The sequence below is a fragment of the Colobus angolensis genome, unplaced genomic scaffold (assembly GCF_000951035.1).
Source record: "Colobus angolensis palliatus isolate OR3802 unplaced genomic scaffold, Cang.pa_1.0 Scaffold70, whole genome shotgun sequence".
Taxonomy (NCBI): domain Eukaryota; kingdom Metazoa; phylum Chordata; class Mammalia; order Primates; family Cercopithecidae; genus Colobus; species Colobus angolensis.
The window spans coordinates 6,898,397-6,917,996 of NW_012120710.1; the positions used below are offsets into that span (position 1 = coordinate 6,898,397).

Below are 19,600 nucleotides of genomic sequence, written 5' to 3' on the forward strand. Positions count from 1 at the left end.
TTCTCAAAAATCATTTTTTAGCCACAATATGTCTTGAGCTAAACCATATTATCTGAATCTGGTTTTTCCCTTATTGCCAGATATAGGAAAACCATCTATAGGGGGAAGCCTCCAATACTCAAACTAAAATCTGCTTTACCTTTTTTAAAGACCTTAATATCTTTTATTCACAGAAGGAATTCAAATGACCAATATATACACATAAAATATATCAGAATATGTGTAACCTCAGTAGTAATCAAGAAAATGTAAACCAAAGCAAGGTAAGTTTCACCCATCTATCTGGCCAAAATGGAAACTATTAATATCTAACGTGAGAAAATTTTCTCATATACTGTTGGTGAGAATATAAATTAGTACAGTCTTTTTGAGGGACAATTTGGCAGAGTCAATCCAAATCTAAAATAAAGCATTCCTTTTGCAGCTTCAAAAAATGTCCATCTCTGGTTAGCACTATGATAATTTTTCCAATGTCCATTCTGTGCCTGCCCTGCTTTGTGGAAGCCATGTGTTTCCATGGTTGGGCTGCTATTGGCCTAAGCCAATCAGTATAATCCAGTTTCCCTTTGATTCCATTATTAATTCCGGGAAAGGAGTTTAACAGAGGCCCAAGGTTCAAGTCATCAGTGATTGTCATTTACCTGGCTACTGTGATTGATTCAGGGATGAGCAGTATCCAGATTAGGCTCAATAACAGTGAAGTGTTGTTTAATGACTGGGGGAAACTCCTTGTCTTCTCCTCTAGAAGTAAATGAGGAGGCATGTAGCTCCAGGAGTCTAAGCTCTCAATGTTATATTATCTAAACAGGTTTTAAAAATTAATTCCAGGCCGGGCGCGGTGGCTCAAGCCTGTAATCCCAGCACTTTGGGAGGCCGAGACGGGCGGATCACGAGGTCAGGAGATGGAGACCATCCTGGCTAACACGGTGAAACCCCGTCTCTACTAAAAAATACAAAAAACTAGCCAGGCGAGGTGGCGGGCGCCTGTAGTCCCAGCTACTCGGGAGGCTGAGGCAGGAGAATGGTGTGAACCCGGGAGGCGGAGCTTGCAGTGAGCTGAGAACCGGCCACTGCACTCCAGCCCGGGCGACAGAGCGAGACTCCGTCTCAAAAAAAAAAAAAAAAAATTAATTCCAGCTCTAAATAATCATAATCATATATTTATTTCAACACTCACGGCTCTATCATTTATTGAGTGACACTGAATCAATTCCTTAAGTTTTCTAAGCCTATTATCTTGCCCACAAAACATAAATAACATTCCTACTTTCATAGGGTTATTACTATTGTCACATACAAATCACTGTGCTACATAAGGTTCCCCATCTTTATAGATTTAAAAATTCAGTGAGGCAGTGACACTGGGTATTGTTCTTGCCTCTGTGTTTTCAGAATCTAACCCTGACTCTTCTGGTGGGTTGAGGAGCAACTTAACACCTTTCAATAAATGGCTTTTCTAGTTAAAGAAAAAAAAAATTGGAGGGGAGATAAGTATACATGTAAACAAAAAGAGTGAGAAGCCAAGGAAGACAACTAAAAACGGGTTGAGGAGGCCGGGCATGGTGGCTGTCTCCTGTAATTCTAGCACTTTGGGAGGCTAAGGAAGGAGGATCGTTTCAGCACAGGAGTTAAAGACTAGCCTGGGCAACATAGTGAGACCCTGTCTCTATAAAAAATAATAATAATAAAATAAAATAATGAAACAGGTTAAGGAGGGAAGTGATGAATTAAAACATTATTTTGTGGGAGTCAAGGGATAGTTTTAAATACTAGCAGCAAGATTAATGAAGACCACTTTCCAGGTCTAGAGCAAGTGGGATAGCTGGATGGAGGTAAACTGATCTGAAAGCCTGTTCTCCGGACTGATAGCAGATCCCACCCTAGCGTAGGGAGAGGAAAACATGCTGAATGGAGATATATGGTTTTCATTTCCCTGAACCTTTCTTATATGTTCATGTTAATTGACAATACATTTTCCAAGATGTTACCAGAAACTTCACTTCTACAGGAGATGACCCTGAGTGCCAAAGTAGAGAATATAGAAATTAAGAATGTGCAATGGGCAAAACTAAATTTTCACTGAACACAAAGAAAAATGCTGTTTTGTGGATGGGTTTTTGTTTTAAAAGAAAATTTCTCAGAATATATTCAACGTCAGATATCCACAAATATCTATAAACACAAAACACAAGTTACCCACGAGTGATAACATAAGGTACTTACTTTTCAGAGGGCATGTTAAGAAAAAATATGCTGTACATTAATTACATTTTCGAGTTATTTCATGTCTGAAGCTATCAACAGAAAAAATAAGACCCTTGAGAAAACAATGTGAGAACATAATTTTTTATTCATATAGAGGAGTGTTAAGCACCTTCTTCTATGCAAAAACACTTAATGCAAAAAACAACAGAAAAATTCATTTAGTCCATTTCACTAAGACTAACCTAAAGTCTTAGGAGCAGTGCTCTGTTTCTTCTCTAATCCCCTGACCGTGGTTCAGTTATATAGAGGAGGGCCTAGAAAACAAATCGATCACATTTTTCAATCTAGTCTGATACATAGTATATTACAAGTCCAGCCTTATATTTTAGCACAACTAAGATAAAGGAACCAATAATGAGAGTCACATAAGAAAACACATTTTCTATGTTCCATTTCAATGGGAAGTCAGATATTCTAAGCAAGCAAGGGATTCTCGGTCAGGAAAACCAGGTTCTGTCACAACTTTTACCAGTTAGTCTTTACAAGAAATGTTGTTTTATGACCATGCTGCTTATATCACCAGCTATACAAGAAAATTAGCTTGTCACCCCTACATCCAAAGTTTTCAAGAAGAATTAACAGATTTCAAACTTATTTGTTAAATATCATACAGTAGTGTATGTATTATTTATAGCCTCTTAATTAATCTAAACTAAAACCATCTATGGAGCCCAGTAAGATAATATTTATTAATTTTAAAACATACATACACACAGCAAGCCCACTGTTCCCCAACAGTACATACACATATTCCCTATAGTGTGTGACTAAATCATATCCTTGCAAGAGAAACTAAATAACCTTAAACTTAAAAAAAGGATCACTTTGGTTCAATATCTATTACTGTTGATGATTATGATTACATCAAGAATCACTGAAACCAATTTGCAGAATCTTCTTTTTCTAGTAGTTCTGCCACAGTTCTAATTAGATACGATTCTCAAGTCGTAACTTGAACTTACAGTAAATAATTTTTAGTTCCTTAATCCTAAAGTTCACAAGGTATTTTAATAGGCAAAAGATATCAAAAGCTAGTATAAAAACTGTAAGGTAATTGATTCTAGAACCTCAACCATTGAGCTGATATGTTCACACTGATCTTTACATAAAAATAGTATTGAAATAAGCCGAAGCGCCATTTGGCTTTAAGTATTACCTGCTTACCATGCTGCAGAATCTACTGGCAGTGTTTTTCAAAGTAAAAATAAAATAGTAACATTTTAATATGAAGCCTATTAATGCTGATACCCTAGTTTTTTCAGCATGTTAGCCATACTAATATAGTCAAACACCTGGTCACAGATTAAAAGTAGAGCTTTTAAATCAAGACCAAATTTTAATTTAACCACCAAATAGACTTGTACACTGAAACCCCTTATTTGCCTCCTCTTGAATGTCCTACTCTTTTGAAGCTTAAATATCCAAGGTCAGAATTTCAATATTAAGCCCCTCAGAGTGAAAAAGAAAAGTCCTAGTTAAATTCTTCAGCTAAGTTCTAGTCAATGGCTTTGGAAAAAAAGCAACACACTATTAACTGGTTAAGGCAAAAAAAAACTCACACAAATTCTGATTCCTTAAACAACCATTCTCTAAAATGATAAAGCAGAGCATGGCTAGAAACCCAGAAATCAAGAACCTGTAGCCAACTTGGTTTATTCCTCCCACCTAAAAAGTTCTGGATCCATGCATTGGAAAAGATGTGTGGAATGTAGGTAAATGATTCTGCACCTTGGCGGAAAGTTTTTGAGAAGGCCTAAGTGTTTGAGGTCACAAGGAGACAGGAACTTCTCTGGATTCTAGCATCACCCTTAAACTACTAGGGGACAAAAGTGGAGTCCATAATCATGAACATTCTCTCCCCAAAGCCTCTTCAGCTGGGTGGTTCAATAGCAATTGGTTCACAGAAGAGTAATCAGTCCTGATCAATTCCGTATGGAACATTAGCACCAGAATCTTACAATACAGAGAACTAACCAATGCCAGAGTTGTAGTAAGTCATTTGAAAGAGGTTTCTCTGTCAAGCTTGCATTAGTGTGGTTCTTAGAAGATCAGCAGAGAGGCCAGAGTCTCATAATATACTGATAGAACATCAACAATAAGTACAGAAACCAAAGATACATGTCTACCCATGGACAGGAGTTACATATTCCCTTAATATCTAGAAACATGTAAGATTTTTAAGTGTGTTTTCATAGTTAAATTCGGGCAAAGCAAACAGTTTCTCTTACTGATCCTAGTTTCTTCAATTTTCTTCAACTGATCCTCATTATTATCACCTACCCCCACCAAACCCACTCCTAAATAAATGTACACATTTATACAGAAAACACACAAAGTTCAATGCATGAGTAACATGGCCATTTATAATATTTCTCTCTGTCCCCCTTTTTAACTCACTTTTAATCATGGGTAACTTAAAATATACAATCTCCTAATAGTAAATACACATTCATGTAACAAGAACCATATCACTGTTCTTCCACTGGATATATCTTGAAATAGCATCGGTGGACGTGAAAGGTAATGGGATAACATTTGAGGAGGGCCATTTGTTCAATCTTCCTTTGAAACATTTGGAAGTCTTTGTCTTTCCTTCTTCTAGAAGGCCTTCCTTAGAAAATGCAGGCAGTTCAGAAGGAAATGATCAAAACCATGAATCTCTCCTCTTGGGATATCAGCACTGTTGCTGCAAGAAGATATCATCTCAAGTGCAAGAGCCGCATCTAAAAGCACAGGAGGATATACCATCAACTATTTTACATAAAATCTTTCTAAAAATTAATTTCTATCTCACTTGCTTTCTCACATTGCATATATTGATAATATTGGTGGGTACTATGTAGTTTAAGAAAACCTTAGATTTCAATTAGATGTGTCAACAGCTAATTTTTAAGACAATCTTTAGAATAATTACCAATCAAAACTATCATGTGTATGACCAGGCGCGGTGGCTCACGCCTGTAATCCCAACACTTTGGGAGGCCAAGGCGGGCAGATCACCTGAGGTTGGGAGTTCAAGCAGCCTGACCAACATGGAGAAACCCCGTCTCTACTAAAAATGCAAGAAAATTAGCCGGGCATGGTGGCCCATGCTTGTAATCCCAGCTACTCAGGAGGCTGAGGCAGGAGAATCGCTTGAACCGGAAGGTGGAGGTTGCAGTGAGCGGAGATCGCGCCATTGCACTCCAGCCTGGGTGACAGAGCAAGACACCGTCTCAAAAAAAAAAAAAGTTACGAGAATGTGGGAATTTATCATCATAATATTTTATATAGTTAATGAGATATTAAACATTGAATGACTTGCTTGAGCAAATAAATTATCACTCAAAATGGTCTGATTGGCCAGACACGGTGGCTCACACCTCTAATTCCAGCACTTAGGGAAGCCAAGGTGGGCAGATCACTTGAGCTCAGGAGTTCGAGGCCACCCTGGGCAACATGGTGAAACCCTGTCTCTACCAAAAATACAAAAAATTAGGCGGGCTTTGTGGCACACACCTGTGGTCCCAGCTACTCAGGAGGTTGGAGTGGGAGGATCACTTCAGCCTAGTTGGCAGAGATTGCAGTGAGCCGAGATCTCGCCACTGAACTCCAGCCTGGACAACACAGTATGATCCCATCTCAAAAAAAAAAAAAGTCTGAGTTTTGTTTTGGTTTTTTAACACTAAAAAAGTTATATTTAAAAGGAAGTCAATAATTTGGTATAGCACTGATCTCTCTTTATTGGGAAAAATATTGCCAAGTATAGTCATGCACTACATAACAATATTTAGGTCAACAATGGGCTGCATATACAATGGTAGTCCCATAGATTATCATGAAGCTGAAAATTCTTATTGCCTAGTGACATCATAGACACGATAACATCATAGTGCAATGCATTACCTTTTCTATGTTTTGATATATGAATACTTACCATTGTGTTACAATTGCTTACAGTATTCAGCACAGTAACATGCTATACAGGTTTGTAGCCAAGGAACAATAGGCTGTACCATATAGCCTAGGAGTATAGTAGGTTATATCATCTAGCTTTGTGTAAGTAGACTATGATGTTAGCATAACAATGAAATCACCTAAGGATGCATCTTTCAGAACATTAAGTGAGGCATGACTATAATCAATCAATCTTGCTTTACAGGCCCACAAGGGCAAATGACTGATAAGGGAGATAGGTATATATCTTTCTTGAGCACTTGTCACCCAAAATTCACATTACTATATCCAATAAAATGCAGGAGATTAGTTTAAGAGCAAGAGATATATGCTCTATGAAAAGGGATTTCATCTCAGAGATAAATACTACCTCTGGTTTTCTAAGTGGCACAACTCTTTCTGTATCAGAAGTTCTCATGGAATCAATCACTGGAGGTTTCAGCTGAAAAACTGGTCTTCGGCAAGCCACAAAATAGTACCCGTGAAAAGGCTGCACGGCTTTAAGTATGGGAAATCACACCTACCCAGTTCAGAACCAAAACGGTTCTCAGTGCTGGGGTTCCACTTAAGGCAAATCAGCCCCTGAATCATCTGACAGGGGAGGTCTTGATACCTGTAAATTAATAACAGAGCATCATAGGTTCACAGTAATTGCAAAAGTTCCACTTCCCCAAAATTTCAATTCTATGTGTTCAAATATTAGATGTTTAGAATTAACTATTTATAGCTCAAGTTGCCTACATGGAAAAGAACGAAGTAAGGGGACATTATTCTTTTCCTTTTTTTTAGTACCAAACATTACTGTTGAGTGGATGTTATTCTTTGATTTTAGTTTATGCACATGTTAAAAGATAATTCTGATCTGCTATGGCAGTGTAAGCCCACTACATCCCATCTCTACTTGTTACAAAAATACAAGAACAAAAACCTGTTGGAACCATCATATAAAGACTTTGAAGCAGCCCTTATAACTCTGCTACATGAAGTAAAGGAAAACATACTTGAAATGGATGAAGGGATAGGAATTCCTAGCAGAGAAATAGACACTATAAAAGGGAGTCAAATGTATATTTTAGGACTAAAAAGTACAGTATCTGAAATTTTAAAATCTCACTGGATGGGCTTAATAGCAGAATGAAGATGATAAAGTAAAAAGTCAGAGAACTTGAGGATAGATGTATAGAAATGGCCCAAACTGAAGAATAGAAAGAAAAAAGTTTAGGAAAAAGTGAACAGAGTCTCGAGAACCTATGAGAAAATACTAAATGGTCCACCATACATTTCATTAGACTCTCAGAAGGAGAGGTGAGAGATTATGGCAGAAAAAAAAATATTTCAAAAAACAATGACCAACAACTTCCCAAATCTGGTAAAATATGTAAGTTTACAGATTCAAAAAGGCTGTCAAACCCCAAATAGGATAAACTCAAAGAAAACTATGTCTAGATACGTCATATTTAAGCTAATGAAAAGAAAAGATTAAAATTAAATCTTGAAAGCAACTAGAGGAAAATGAAACATTACGTATAGGGAAACAATTCAAATGCCTGAGAATTTCCCACCAGAAATTACAGAGATCATAAGACAGAAGAATCACATCTTTATCGTGCTGGGAGGAAAACAAAACAAAACAAAACAAACATGTTAACCCAAATTCCATATCCAATAAAATACAATTCAAGAATTAAAGTAAAATAAAGTCATTCTCAAATGAAGAAAAACTAAGAACATTTGTCACCATCTGACCTGACCTGCTCTGCAAGAAATGCTAACAGAAGTTTTTCAGGCTGAAGGAAAATAATACCAGAGGACAATTGGAATCTAGGGAAAAAGAGAGACCAACAGAAACGGTAAAGAGCTAGGTAAATATAAAAGACAACTTTTTTCTCATAAATTGTTAAAAATATTTATGACTGTTTAAAATAAAACATATAATGTATTTGGGGTTCTGAAGACATATAAATGTAGTACATACGAAGTTCTAACATAAAGTGCAAACTGGGGAGAGGGGAATACGTTTGCAAGGTTCCTACTTCTTTTGTTGTTAATTATTTATCAAGAGAAATTATTTCTTAGACCACATATTCATGTTTCATAGTTCAGGAACACAGGTAAGTGACAAACTTCTAGGTAATTCAACCCAAAGAAATCCTTTGCATTCCAAAATCACTTTGTATTCTGAAAGATACCAGCCTTCCCCATCTCCTCCACATCTTTCACGGAATCATAATTTCTGTAGAAATCTGCATGTGTCTTCTTTCTTGCTTCAGCCACAGCAATCTTACAGATAGCTGCAACCCCCAGGGATACAATAAAGGTTCCAACAATATGAAATCACAGACATTTGGCCAGAAGATCACACAGCTGAGGTTTTGCCAAAGCGCTGGAAGCCATGGTAGTTACCGTCCTTTATAGGTATGTCAGCCTCAGAACCAACATCTTTCCTGGATGATGGAGAAATGGATGGGCAGTTCCTACTTTTTATTTCAAAGGGTACAATGTAGACTATGAAAAATTAGCGATGTATATTGTAATTCCTCGAGCAATCACTAAAAAAATATATAAAAAGATATTGCTGAAAAAATACTAAAACTATTCAAAAACAAAAGAAAACTGGAAAGGAAAAACAGGAGCAAACAGAAAACAAATAATAAAAAGATAGGACTAAATCCAAAAACATCAATTATCACATTAAATGTTAATGGTCTAAACATTCTGTGGTCAGCAGGATTGTAAAGCTATGCCCTTAAGATTCCTATCCCTAGCTAGTTAATCAAACTAATTTCAGTACTGATATGAAGGGACTTTGTACATGGAATAAATATTACTAATTAGCTGTTGTTACTAATTAGCTGTTAAATGTTACTAATTAGGATAGATTATCTTCGTGGGCCCAGTGTAATCATGTGAGCTCTTAGCATCAGAGTGAGTCAGAGATGAGGCAGAAGGAGTGGTCAGAGAGATTCAAGTGTAAGAGAGATTTGACCACTGTTGCTGGTTTTGAAGGCAGAGGAAGTGGGCCATGAGCCAAGGAATGCGGGTGGCATCTAGAAGCTGAGAACAACCCCCAGCTGTTAGCCAACAAGGAAATAAGGACTTCTGCCCTACAACCATACGGAACTAAATTAGCCCAACAACCTAAGTGAGCCTGGAAATGGTTTCTCCCCTCATGCCTCCAGAAAATAATGCAGCCCTGCAGACACCTTGATTTCCACCTGTGAGACTCATGCAGAGAAGCAGCTGTGCCCAAGCTTCTGACTCAGAAACTGAGATAATAAATGGATATTAATTTAGTGTGTTAAGTAGTCCCCCCCATCCATGAGGGATATGTTCCAAGGCCCCCAGCAGATGCCTGAAATCTCAGATAGTACCAAGCCCTAAATATATAGTATTGTATTTTTTTTATCTGAAAGCCTAGACAGCTACTAAGCAATAAAAGGGTAGGTAGCATATATATACAGCATGGATACACGGGATAACGGGACGATTCATGTCCCAAACAGAACAGAGCCGGACAGCTCGAGATTTCATCAGGCTATTCAAAATGGTGTGCAATTTAAAACTTAAGAGCAGTTTATTTCTGGAACTTTCCACTAACATTTTCAGACCACAGTTGACCATAGGTAACTGAAAACGCAGAAAGCAAAACTATAGATAAGGGGGGACTACCATATCTCTAAGGTAGCAGAAATAATAAATGAATACACATTCCAATTAAAAGGCAAAGACTGACACAATGTATACAAAGGAAAGATCCTACTTATATGCTGTCCGTGAAAGAAACACTTTAAATATAAATATAAAAACCAGATAGGGTGAAAGTAAATGAAATCAACAAGATTTACTATGCAAACATACGTATAAGAAGTTTGGAATGGCTATTTTAATATCAGATAAAACAGACTTCAAAGCACAGGCCACTACCAGAGATAAAGAGAGGCATTTCATAATGAGAAAAGGGACAATGTATCAGAAAGACAAAACAATTATGTGCAAATACCTAATAACAGAGATTTAAAATACATAAAGCAGCCAGGCGTGGTGGCTCACTCCTGTAATCCCAGCTACTCAGGAGGCTCAGGAGGAGGTCAGGAGTTTGAACAACACAGCAAGGCCAGCCAAAACAACAGAGCAAGACCCCATCTCTCAGAACAAAAAAGAAAAAAATTAGCTGGGTGTGGTGAGCTGTGCCTATAGTCTTAGTTACTCAGGAGGTTGATGGGGGAAGATCACTTGAGCCTAGGAATTCAAGGTTGCAGTGAGCTATGATCGTACCACTGCACTCCAGCCTGGGCAACAGAGTGAGACATCATTTCTTTTTTTTTTTTCTTTTTTTTTTTTTTTGAGACGGAGTGTCGCTCTGTCACCCAGGCTGGAGTGCAGTGGCCGGATCTCAGCTCACTGCAAGCTCCGCCTCCCGGGTTTACGCCATTCTCTCGCCTCAGCCTCCCGAGTAGCTGGGACTACAGGCGCCTGCCACCACGCCCGGCTAGTTTTTTGTATTTTTTTAGTAGAGATGGGGTTTCACCATGTTAGCCAGGATGGTCTCGATCTCCTGACCTAGTGATCCACCGTCTCGGCCTCCCAAAGTGCTGGGATTACAGGCTTGAGCCACCGCGCCCGGCCGAGACATCATTTCTAAAAAAATAATAATAAAATAACAAAATACGTGAAGCAAAAATAAATAGATATAGGCCAGGTATGGTGGCTCATGCCTGTAATCCCAGCACTCTGGGAGGCCGAGGCAGGTGGATCACTTGAGTTCAGGAGGTCAAGACCAGCCTGAGCAACAAAGCAAGACTCTGTCTTGAAATAAATAAATTAAATTAAATTAAATTAAACGACACAAGAGATAAATAGGCAATTCTATAACATAATAAAAGATTTTAACAGCACTCTTTCAAGAACTGATAGACCTAAACAAAAAAAAATTAAGAGCATAGATGATCTAAAGAATACTGTACTATTAACCACCTTGATCTAGTTTCACATTTATAGAACAATTAATCCAACAACAAAGAATATACGTTTTTTCAAGGGAACAAAGCCAATCACCAAGATAGACCGTAGACCATAAAACATGTCTCATTGAGTCTAAAAAAATCAAAATCACACTGAGTGTATTCTCTGACCACAATGGAATTAAATTACAAATTAATCAGTAAGAAGACATCTAGGGAAACCTTAAATACCTGGCTGTTAAACAACATTTCTGAATAACTCATAGGTCAGAGAAGAAATTACAAGGGAAATTAGAAAATGTATGGACTAACTTTTTTTTGTTTGTTTGTTTTGAGACGGAGTCTAGCTCTGTCCCCCAGGCTGGAGTGCAGTGGCGATCTTGGCTCACTGAAAGCTCCACCTCCCAGGTTCACATCATTCTCCTGCCTCAGCCTCCCAAGTAGCTAGTACTACAGGCGCCCGCCACCATGCCTGGCTAATTCTTTTGTATTTTTAGTAGAGACGGGGGTTTCACCATGTTAGCCAGGATGGTCTTGATATCCTGACCTCGTGATTCGCTCGCCTCAGTCTCCCAAAGTGCTGGGATTACAGGCATGAGCCACTGCACCCAGCCTGGACTAACCTTAATATTAAAACATGACAAAGATATCTTTTTTTAAAAAAAGGAAATTATAGTAGCAGTAATAGGAAGTTAGATATATACAAAATAATTAATCAAATAAGTAAATATATTAAATTATACATAGAATAACATACAGCTAATTTTCTCACTCTCAAAGAAGAGGACAGTAAACTAGACCAAATTCTGTGATGTTGGATTCGAATTAAAGGAATCTTTGTAGATTTCAATAAGCATAGAAACGAAAATACAACGTATCAAAAGCTGTGGGTTGAAGGTAAAACAGTGCTTAGAGGAAAATGTGTAGCTTTACATGCTTACATTACCAAAAAAAAAAAAATCTAAGTGACCAAGTGATGGGTTTCCTTAAGAACCTAGAAAAATTGAGCAGAATAAACCCAAAGTAAGTAAAAGGGAAAAACTAAGAGGAGACATCCATAAAAATAGGGAACCGACAGATAACAGAGGAAATTAACAATGCCAAAGGCTTGATTTTGTTGAAAAACACAACAAAATTGACAAACTCCTAACTATACTGATCAAGAAAAAGAAAGTGAACATAATAAAGTAAAAATAAATAAGGAATAATCATCACAGTCCTTACAGATATTAAAAGGACAATAAGAGGTTAGGTGCAATTGCGCACGCCTGTAATCCCAGCACTTTGGGAGGCTGAGGTGGATGTATCACTGGAAGTTAGAAGTTTGAGACCAGCCTGGCCAACATGGTGAAACCCCGTTTCTACTAAAAATACAAAAATGAGCTGAGTGTAGTGGCTCATGCCTGTGATCCCAGTTAACTCGGGAGGCTGAGGCAGGAGAACCGCTTAATCCTAGGAGGCAGGGGTTGCAGTGACTTGAGATTGTGCCACTGTACTCCAGCCTGGGTGACACAGCAAGATTCCATCTCAAAAACAAAAACAAAACAAAAGGACAATAAGAGAATACTACGAACAATGTCATGCCAACAAATTTTAAAAATTGTATGACACGAACAAAAGGATTAAAAAATACAACCTACCAAAAGAGACACAAGAAGAAACAGAAAATTTGAATAGCACTGTATCTTTTAAAGAAATTGAAATCAGGCTGGGCACGGTGGCTCACATCTGTAATCCCAGCACCTTGGGAGGCCAAGGCGGGCAGATTCCCTGAGGTCGGGAGTTCGAGACCAGCCTGACCAACATGGAGAAACCCCTTCTCTACTAAAAATACAAAATAAGCCGGGCGTGGTGGCACTTGCCTGTAATCCCAGCTACTCGGGAGGCTGAGGCAGGAGAATTGCTTGAACCCAGGAGACGGAGGTTGCCATGAGCCAAGATTGCACCATTGCACTCCAGCCTAGGCAACAAGAGCCAAACTCCATCTCAAAAAAAAAAAAATTATCCAAAACTTTCCCCAAAATAAAGCTTTTGGGACAGATGGCTTCACCAGAGAATTCTATTAATCATTTAAGGAACAAATAACACCAACTTATTAAACCTTTTCAGGAAATAAAGAGAGACACTGCTCAACTTGTTTTATGCAGCTAACAAAACCTCAATGTTAAAACATGACAAATATACCTTTTCCAACAAAGGGAAATCATAGTAGCAGTAATAGGAGGTTACATATATATAAAATAATTAATCAAATAAGTACATATATTAAATTATATATGGAATAACATACAGCTAAATTTCTCACTGTCAAAGAAGAGAATAGTAAACTAGACCAAACTCTAGGTGTTGGATTACAATTAGGGGTATCTTTGTAGATTTCAGTAACCATAGGTAGAAATAGAAATAAACTCATAGTAAATGTGTATGTATGTACATATGTCTATGTACCTAGCTCTGTCCACTAAGAGGGCCTTGGAACAATGACTCCCCCCAAATCAATGAACACACCTAGAGCCCAGATCTTAATTTCTAAATATAATTTTCTACTAAAGGAAACTAGGGATCCTTAGAGAAATGGCTGATTCCTGGTTGGTACAAATCAATCTGCATTATCTGTTGCACCAGATAGCAAGGAATTCCTCAAAGAATAATGAGGACATATCAAAAGGAGACAGAAGCTACCTTGAAGGGGGTCCCACTAGAAAAACTGGACTAGTTTGAACATCAAAATAAATAATGACTCAACAATGTGAAAACAACCAACCATTAAAAATGGGCAAAAGATTTGAGCAGATATTTCATCAAAGAAGATATACAGTTCTTTCATGTACAAATAAGCACATGAAAAGATTCTCAACATCTTTGTCAAATACAGATTAAAACCACAATGAGATGCCACTTCACACCTATTAGAATGGCTAAAATTAAACTGACAATACCAAGTATTAGTGAGGATAAGGCACAACTGAAATTATTATGCATTGCTGGTTGAAATACAAAATGGTGTAGTCATTTTGGAAAAATTTGAGTTTCTTATAAAGTTAAATATATACTTACCAAATGATCCAGCAAATCCATTTTCAGGTATTTACCAACTAAATGTGAAACTATATATTCACACACAAAAAACACATTTACAAATGTTTATAACACTTTACATTTAATTGTCAAAAACTGCAAACAACTCAACTGTCCCTCAGCTGGAAAATGGATAAATAGATAAATAGACTCCACCTCTAAAAAAAAATTGTATTAGCTGGGAGTGGTGGCCTGCACCTGTAGTCCCAGCTCCTTGGGAGACCGAGGTGGAAAGATGGCTTAAGCCCAAGGGTTCAAGGCTGCCGGGAGCTATGAACATGCCACTACACTACAGCCTGGGCAACATAGCAAGACTACGTGTCCAAAGAAAAAAAAAAGAGGCCAGGTACAGTGGCTCATAGCCAGGTGTGTTAGTGCATGCCTGTAGTCCCAGCTACTCAGGAAGCTGAGATGGGAAGATCACTTAAACTCAGGGGATTAAGGCTGCAGTAAGCCATGATGGTGCCACTGCACTCCAGCCTGGATGACACAGCAAAATTCTGTGTCAAAAAAGAAGAAGTAAAGAAGTATATAAGAAATGTATTGTTACTCTATGGTTCCTAAATGTGGAATCTGTGACAGTGATTAATCTTCATGTGACAGGAATTTGTTCAGTTTTAATTAAATGGTGCTATAGAAATTGTTGGCAAGAGATAAGGCAAAGCAATCACGGCAATAAATCCTTTCCTCAGCATCTCTAGACAATTTGTTATCCTCAGTGACACTACTCCTTTGTAGAGCTCTACAGAACTATTAAAGAGTGAACACTGAGGCCGGGGGCAATGCCTCACACCTATAATCCCAGCACTTTGGGAGGCTGAGGCAGGCGGATCACTTGAGGTCAGGAGTTCAAGACCAGCCTGGCCAACATGGTGAAACCCTGCCTCTACTAAAAATACAAAAATTAGCCAGGTGTGGTGGTGCGCACCTGTAATCCCAGCTGCTCAGGAGGCTGAGGCACAAGAATCACTTGAACCTGGGAGGCAAAGGTTGCAGTGAGCTGAGATTACACCACTGCACTCCATCCTGGGTGAAAAGTGAGACTCTGTCTCAAAAAATAAAAATAAAAGAAAGAGTTAACAGTGGAAAAAGCATCACCATGGATAAGGAACAACATACAGGAACTCTCTATGAAATGGAAATGTGTTAATAATGAGGATGGAGAAATAATTCTAAAACAAAAGTTGTCTAGCTTCAAGCAAAGGTGAAAAATCTGTCTGAAGCAGTAAAAGGAAAGTACAATGTCCATAGCCAAAGTTTGTAGCTAGTTATGGTTCGCTCAGGAGATTTAAGTTTGCCAAATTTTTCAGTGTAAAAATGACTGATATGGCTGTTGATATAAAAGTAATAGAAACACATATATTCTGAAAAGTTAAGAGCAATGATAGAAAAAAATGACTATATGGAATAGCAAATCTTTAACATGGATAAAATGGATTGTGTTGGGGAAAATATGTCAAACAGATCATCTATTTTGAAAGAATAAAAACAATTCCAGAGTTTCTCTCTTTGAAAGGTAGGCTGTTTATAACTTTGGAGTTAATGTAGTGAAATACTATGAACTATAAAATAAATAAATAAACCCAGTAGTTAACAAAAACTGTAGCTAGGCTGCATACCCAGACACACACATTTTTAATCTATAAAAAATGGATTACTGGCCAGTAGCCATAGCTCATGTCTGTAATTCTAACACTTTGGGAGGCTAAAGCAGGAGGATCACTTGAGGCCAGGAGTTTTGAGACCAGCCCAGGCAACATAGCAAAGCCTCATCTCTACAAAAAAATTTAAAAATTAGTTGGATATGGTGGTGCATGCCTGTAATCTCAGCTATTTGGGAGGCTGAGGTAGTTGGATTGCTTAAGCTCAAGAGTTTGAGACTGCAGTGAGCTAGGATGACATTACTGCACTCCAGCCTGGGCACCAGAACACGACTATGTCTCTAAAAAAAAAAAAGTAGTATTATGGCAAGTTAGGAAACATTTATGTAAATATATGTGTAATAAAGGTACTAAGTGCGATGAATCAAACAAACTTTAGCAAGCGAAATGTTATAGATCCCACCAATAAACCTGCACAATTCTTAAGAGCAAACTCTCCCTAAAATATTTTACTAGTAAGTATGAGAGAGACCCGAGTTCTGTCCATCCTATAAAGAGTATTTCTGTACCTGATGTAATGTAATACTGGGGGTGTGCAGGTCAATAGCAGCCAGAGAAGGAATTCGAGATTTTGAAAGAATTTTGCTCTCTTTCTTTGTTAGCCTGGAATTTCGAGCTAGATAAAAATGACCATAAACACAGTGAAATAATTAGACATTTTGTTAGTTTTTAGCTTTTGACATTCTCTACTTGTTACTCAGTATGTACTTATTATAATAGGTATTTACATACTTAAATATGTAAAGTTACTATGAATTTTTATTTTTAAATTCTGTTTATTTAACATACATTTTAAATAATCTAAACAGACTATACAAAGTAAAGGCACTATTAACATACCTGTGCCTTCCAATGCTCTTAGTTCAGGGAGATGATTACAGTTTAGTTCAGGCAAATGGACATCTGTCCTGGAGTACTCCCTTCTTTTCTTACTTGTCCGAAAGAGGCTTTTTTCACTAGAGACCTAATATCATCAACATAGTCAACAAAAAAGAATTATTTTCAAGGTTAGCTAGGCTTTCGTTCTTTTGTAACTCCTATGTTCATATCCTAAAATTTGTGAAATTGAAAGTCTATAACAAAAAATTTGAAGGACATTAATAATAGAAAAAAATTTCATCCAATTATTTCAAATGTCTTCAGTAGATAACTTGATTGCTATGAGTTTCTCCTTCTCCCTTTGCCAATTATCAGTGTGTAAGTCCCAGCAAGTAGTAAAAGGTTCAAAGATGGGCATTGATGCCCTGGTTCTTCAGGCCAGCAAGGTGGGGCCTCACAACACTTCCTAGGCTTTTCAGCAAATAGTTGCTGTTGTCTTCATAAATTTTGAACAGTTTATCTTCACATGTATATCACATCTCCCCCTAGCTTATTTTTCACTTTCCCAATATAATTTTGTTATTCATTTTTCTATATTTGTCCTTGTCTTGCTCCTCAGAGTTAGAATATAATACTATCCTCCTAGGAATACAATTTATTAAGTAAAGAATTATAACTTCAATTATTTTCCTAATCTTTCTTAGTACTATTATTTCACAGTTGATAAAGTCAGAAAAAATAGTGAGGAATAGCAGCAGCACTTCAATTCTGCATCCTTATAAATTTGACACTTTTCCAATATTTTTCATTCGAGAATCACAGAAACCCTGTATTCATATGTATGTATAATGAACCACATGCACACAAGCATATGTATAATGACATTAAGTTATTGAGGTTCCTTGATGCCTCAAACTTAATATTCTGTGAGTTATGCCATTCTGGCTGCCAGAAATTCTTCACGAGTCCTGCAGTGAGCTTTTGAGTTTCTTTCTTTTGGATGTTTCTGCGTCCTCTTTTCATAGAACAAGCACTAAGGCTATTGGTTCAAGTTGGCTTTAAAATAAAATAGTTCAAGAAAACTATATGCAAGTATAAAAAATAAAATTTAAAAATGAATTTAAACTACCAGATTAACACATTCAAAGAGTGAAAATAAAACACATAATTTATTCACACATCAGAATGGGGGCATAAAACATGGGAGAGAGGTACTGATCTTTAACATACAAGTTGAAGAAAGCCTAGGCTTAGCTCTGCTTGCATTAATTTTCATTAAGGAAAGACTCCACTGGGTCTTCACCCTCCTAATCTTCACCTCCTTTCTTGATTACCTCTTCCAAAGAAGAATAAATTACCTCTTCCAAAGAAGAATAAATCACCTCTTCCAAAGAAGAATAAATCAGACCTAAAATTATCAGCCAGCATTGATTATGCAATACTTGAAAGCAGGTTAATATCAGTTCTGGCAAAATGGTATTGAACCAGCTGTTTTGAAAAGCCTTCCTGAATAAAATAATCTTCCAAAGCAAATCAGGATTTTAAAACACAAATATCCACAAAGAAACCAAAAAAGAAAGTATTATAAGTACAGAAATTATAAACTAAGAATAATTAAAAGAAAAACAAATACAATGTCCAAATCATGAGAGAGATGAAAAGGCTGTATTTTTCAGCTCTGAAGATAGTGAGAGAAGTAGAGAAGGGAAATTTGTCTCACACACACACACACACAAATACTCCTTTGGGAATACATCCATACCTCCCTTTGTTGTGAAAAGCATTCATTCATTCAGTGTGGAGTCTTTCCTTAATGAAAATTAATGCAAGCAGAGAAAAGCCTAGATTTTCTTCAACTTGTAGGTTGTAGGTCAATACCTCTCTCCCATGTTTTATGCCCCCATTCTAAGATGTGAATAAATATATTATTATGAACACTTATTATGTGTTTTATTTTCAGTGTTTGAATATGCTAACCTGGTAGTTTGAACTCATTTTTAAATTTCAGGCCAGGCATGGTGGCTCACATCTGTAATCCCAGTACTTTGGGAGGCCAAGGTGGGCAGACCATCCGAGGTCAGGAGTTTGAGACCAGCCTGGCCAACATGGAGAAACCTCGCCTCTACTAAAAATACAAAAATTAGCTGGGTGTGGTGGCAGGTGCCTGTAATCTCAGTTACTCAGGAGGCTGAGGCAGGAGACTCGCTCAAATCAGGGAGGCGGAGGTTGCAGTGAGCCGAGATCATGCCACTGCACTCCAGCCTGGGCAACACAGTGAGATTGTCTCGAAAAAACATACATATATATATATGTTGGAAGCTTACATTCTAGTCGGGGGAGACAGACAATATATAAATAAGAGTACATAGACGATGTGAGGTAAATGCAATGGAAAAAAATAAGCAAAGAGAAGGCATCGAACATAAAGGGAGGCATAATGAGTTACAAGACTTCACAATAAGGTTTCATGTGAACTAAGGAAGAGAAAAAGTAAATCCATTGGATTATCTGGGGGAAGTATGTTCTAAAGCAAAAGAAATAGCAAGTGCAAAAGCCCAAAGGTGGGAGTATGTCTGACCATGTTCCAGGAATAACAAGGAAATCAGCGTGGTAGAACAGATTGATGGAGAAAGAGTAGGTGGGGATGGGATAGAGGGCTGGGTGGAGTCAATCATGCAGGCACTTATAGACCCTGTAAGGACTTTGGCCTTTCCTTAGAGATAAGAAGCTAATGGAGTGTGTTGAGCAGAAGAATGATGAGGGTTTCACCTAACTTTAAAAGAGAAACATTCCAAGGCCGGGCGCGGTGGCTCAAGCCTGTAATCCCAGCACTTTGGGAGGCCGAGACGGGCGGATCACAAGGTCAGGAGATCGAGACCA

At 37.7% G+C, this 19,600-nt stretch overlaps 1 protein-coding gene across 1 annotated transcript in view; it reads right to left on the bottom strand.

The window, feature by feature from the left end:
• Nucleotides 1–4,601: 4,601 nt before the first annotated feature.
• CDKL2 (cyclin-dependent kinase-like 2 (CDC2-related kinase)) overlaps nucleotides 4,602–19,600 on the bottom strand; it is a 50,772-nt gene continuing 35,773 nt past the window's right edge. Inside the window, exons 11-14 of the mRNA XM_011927195.1 lie at nucleotides 16,742–16,865; nucleotides 16,411–16,517; nucleotides 6,726–6,814; nucleotides 4,602–4,988 (exon numbers count right to left, since the gene is read on the bottom strand). Of these exons, the coding sequence (XP_011782585.1) occupies nucleotides 6,767–6,814; nucleotides 16,411–16,517; nucleotides 16,742–16,865 (279 nt within the window). The 3' untranslated portion in view covers nucleotides 4,602–4,988; nucleotides 6,726–6,766. The remainder of the gene's footprint in view (nucleotides 4,989–6,725; nucleotides 6,815–16,410; nucleotides 16,518–16,741; nucleotides 16,866–19,600) is intronic.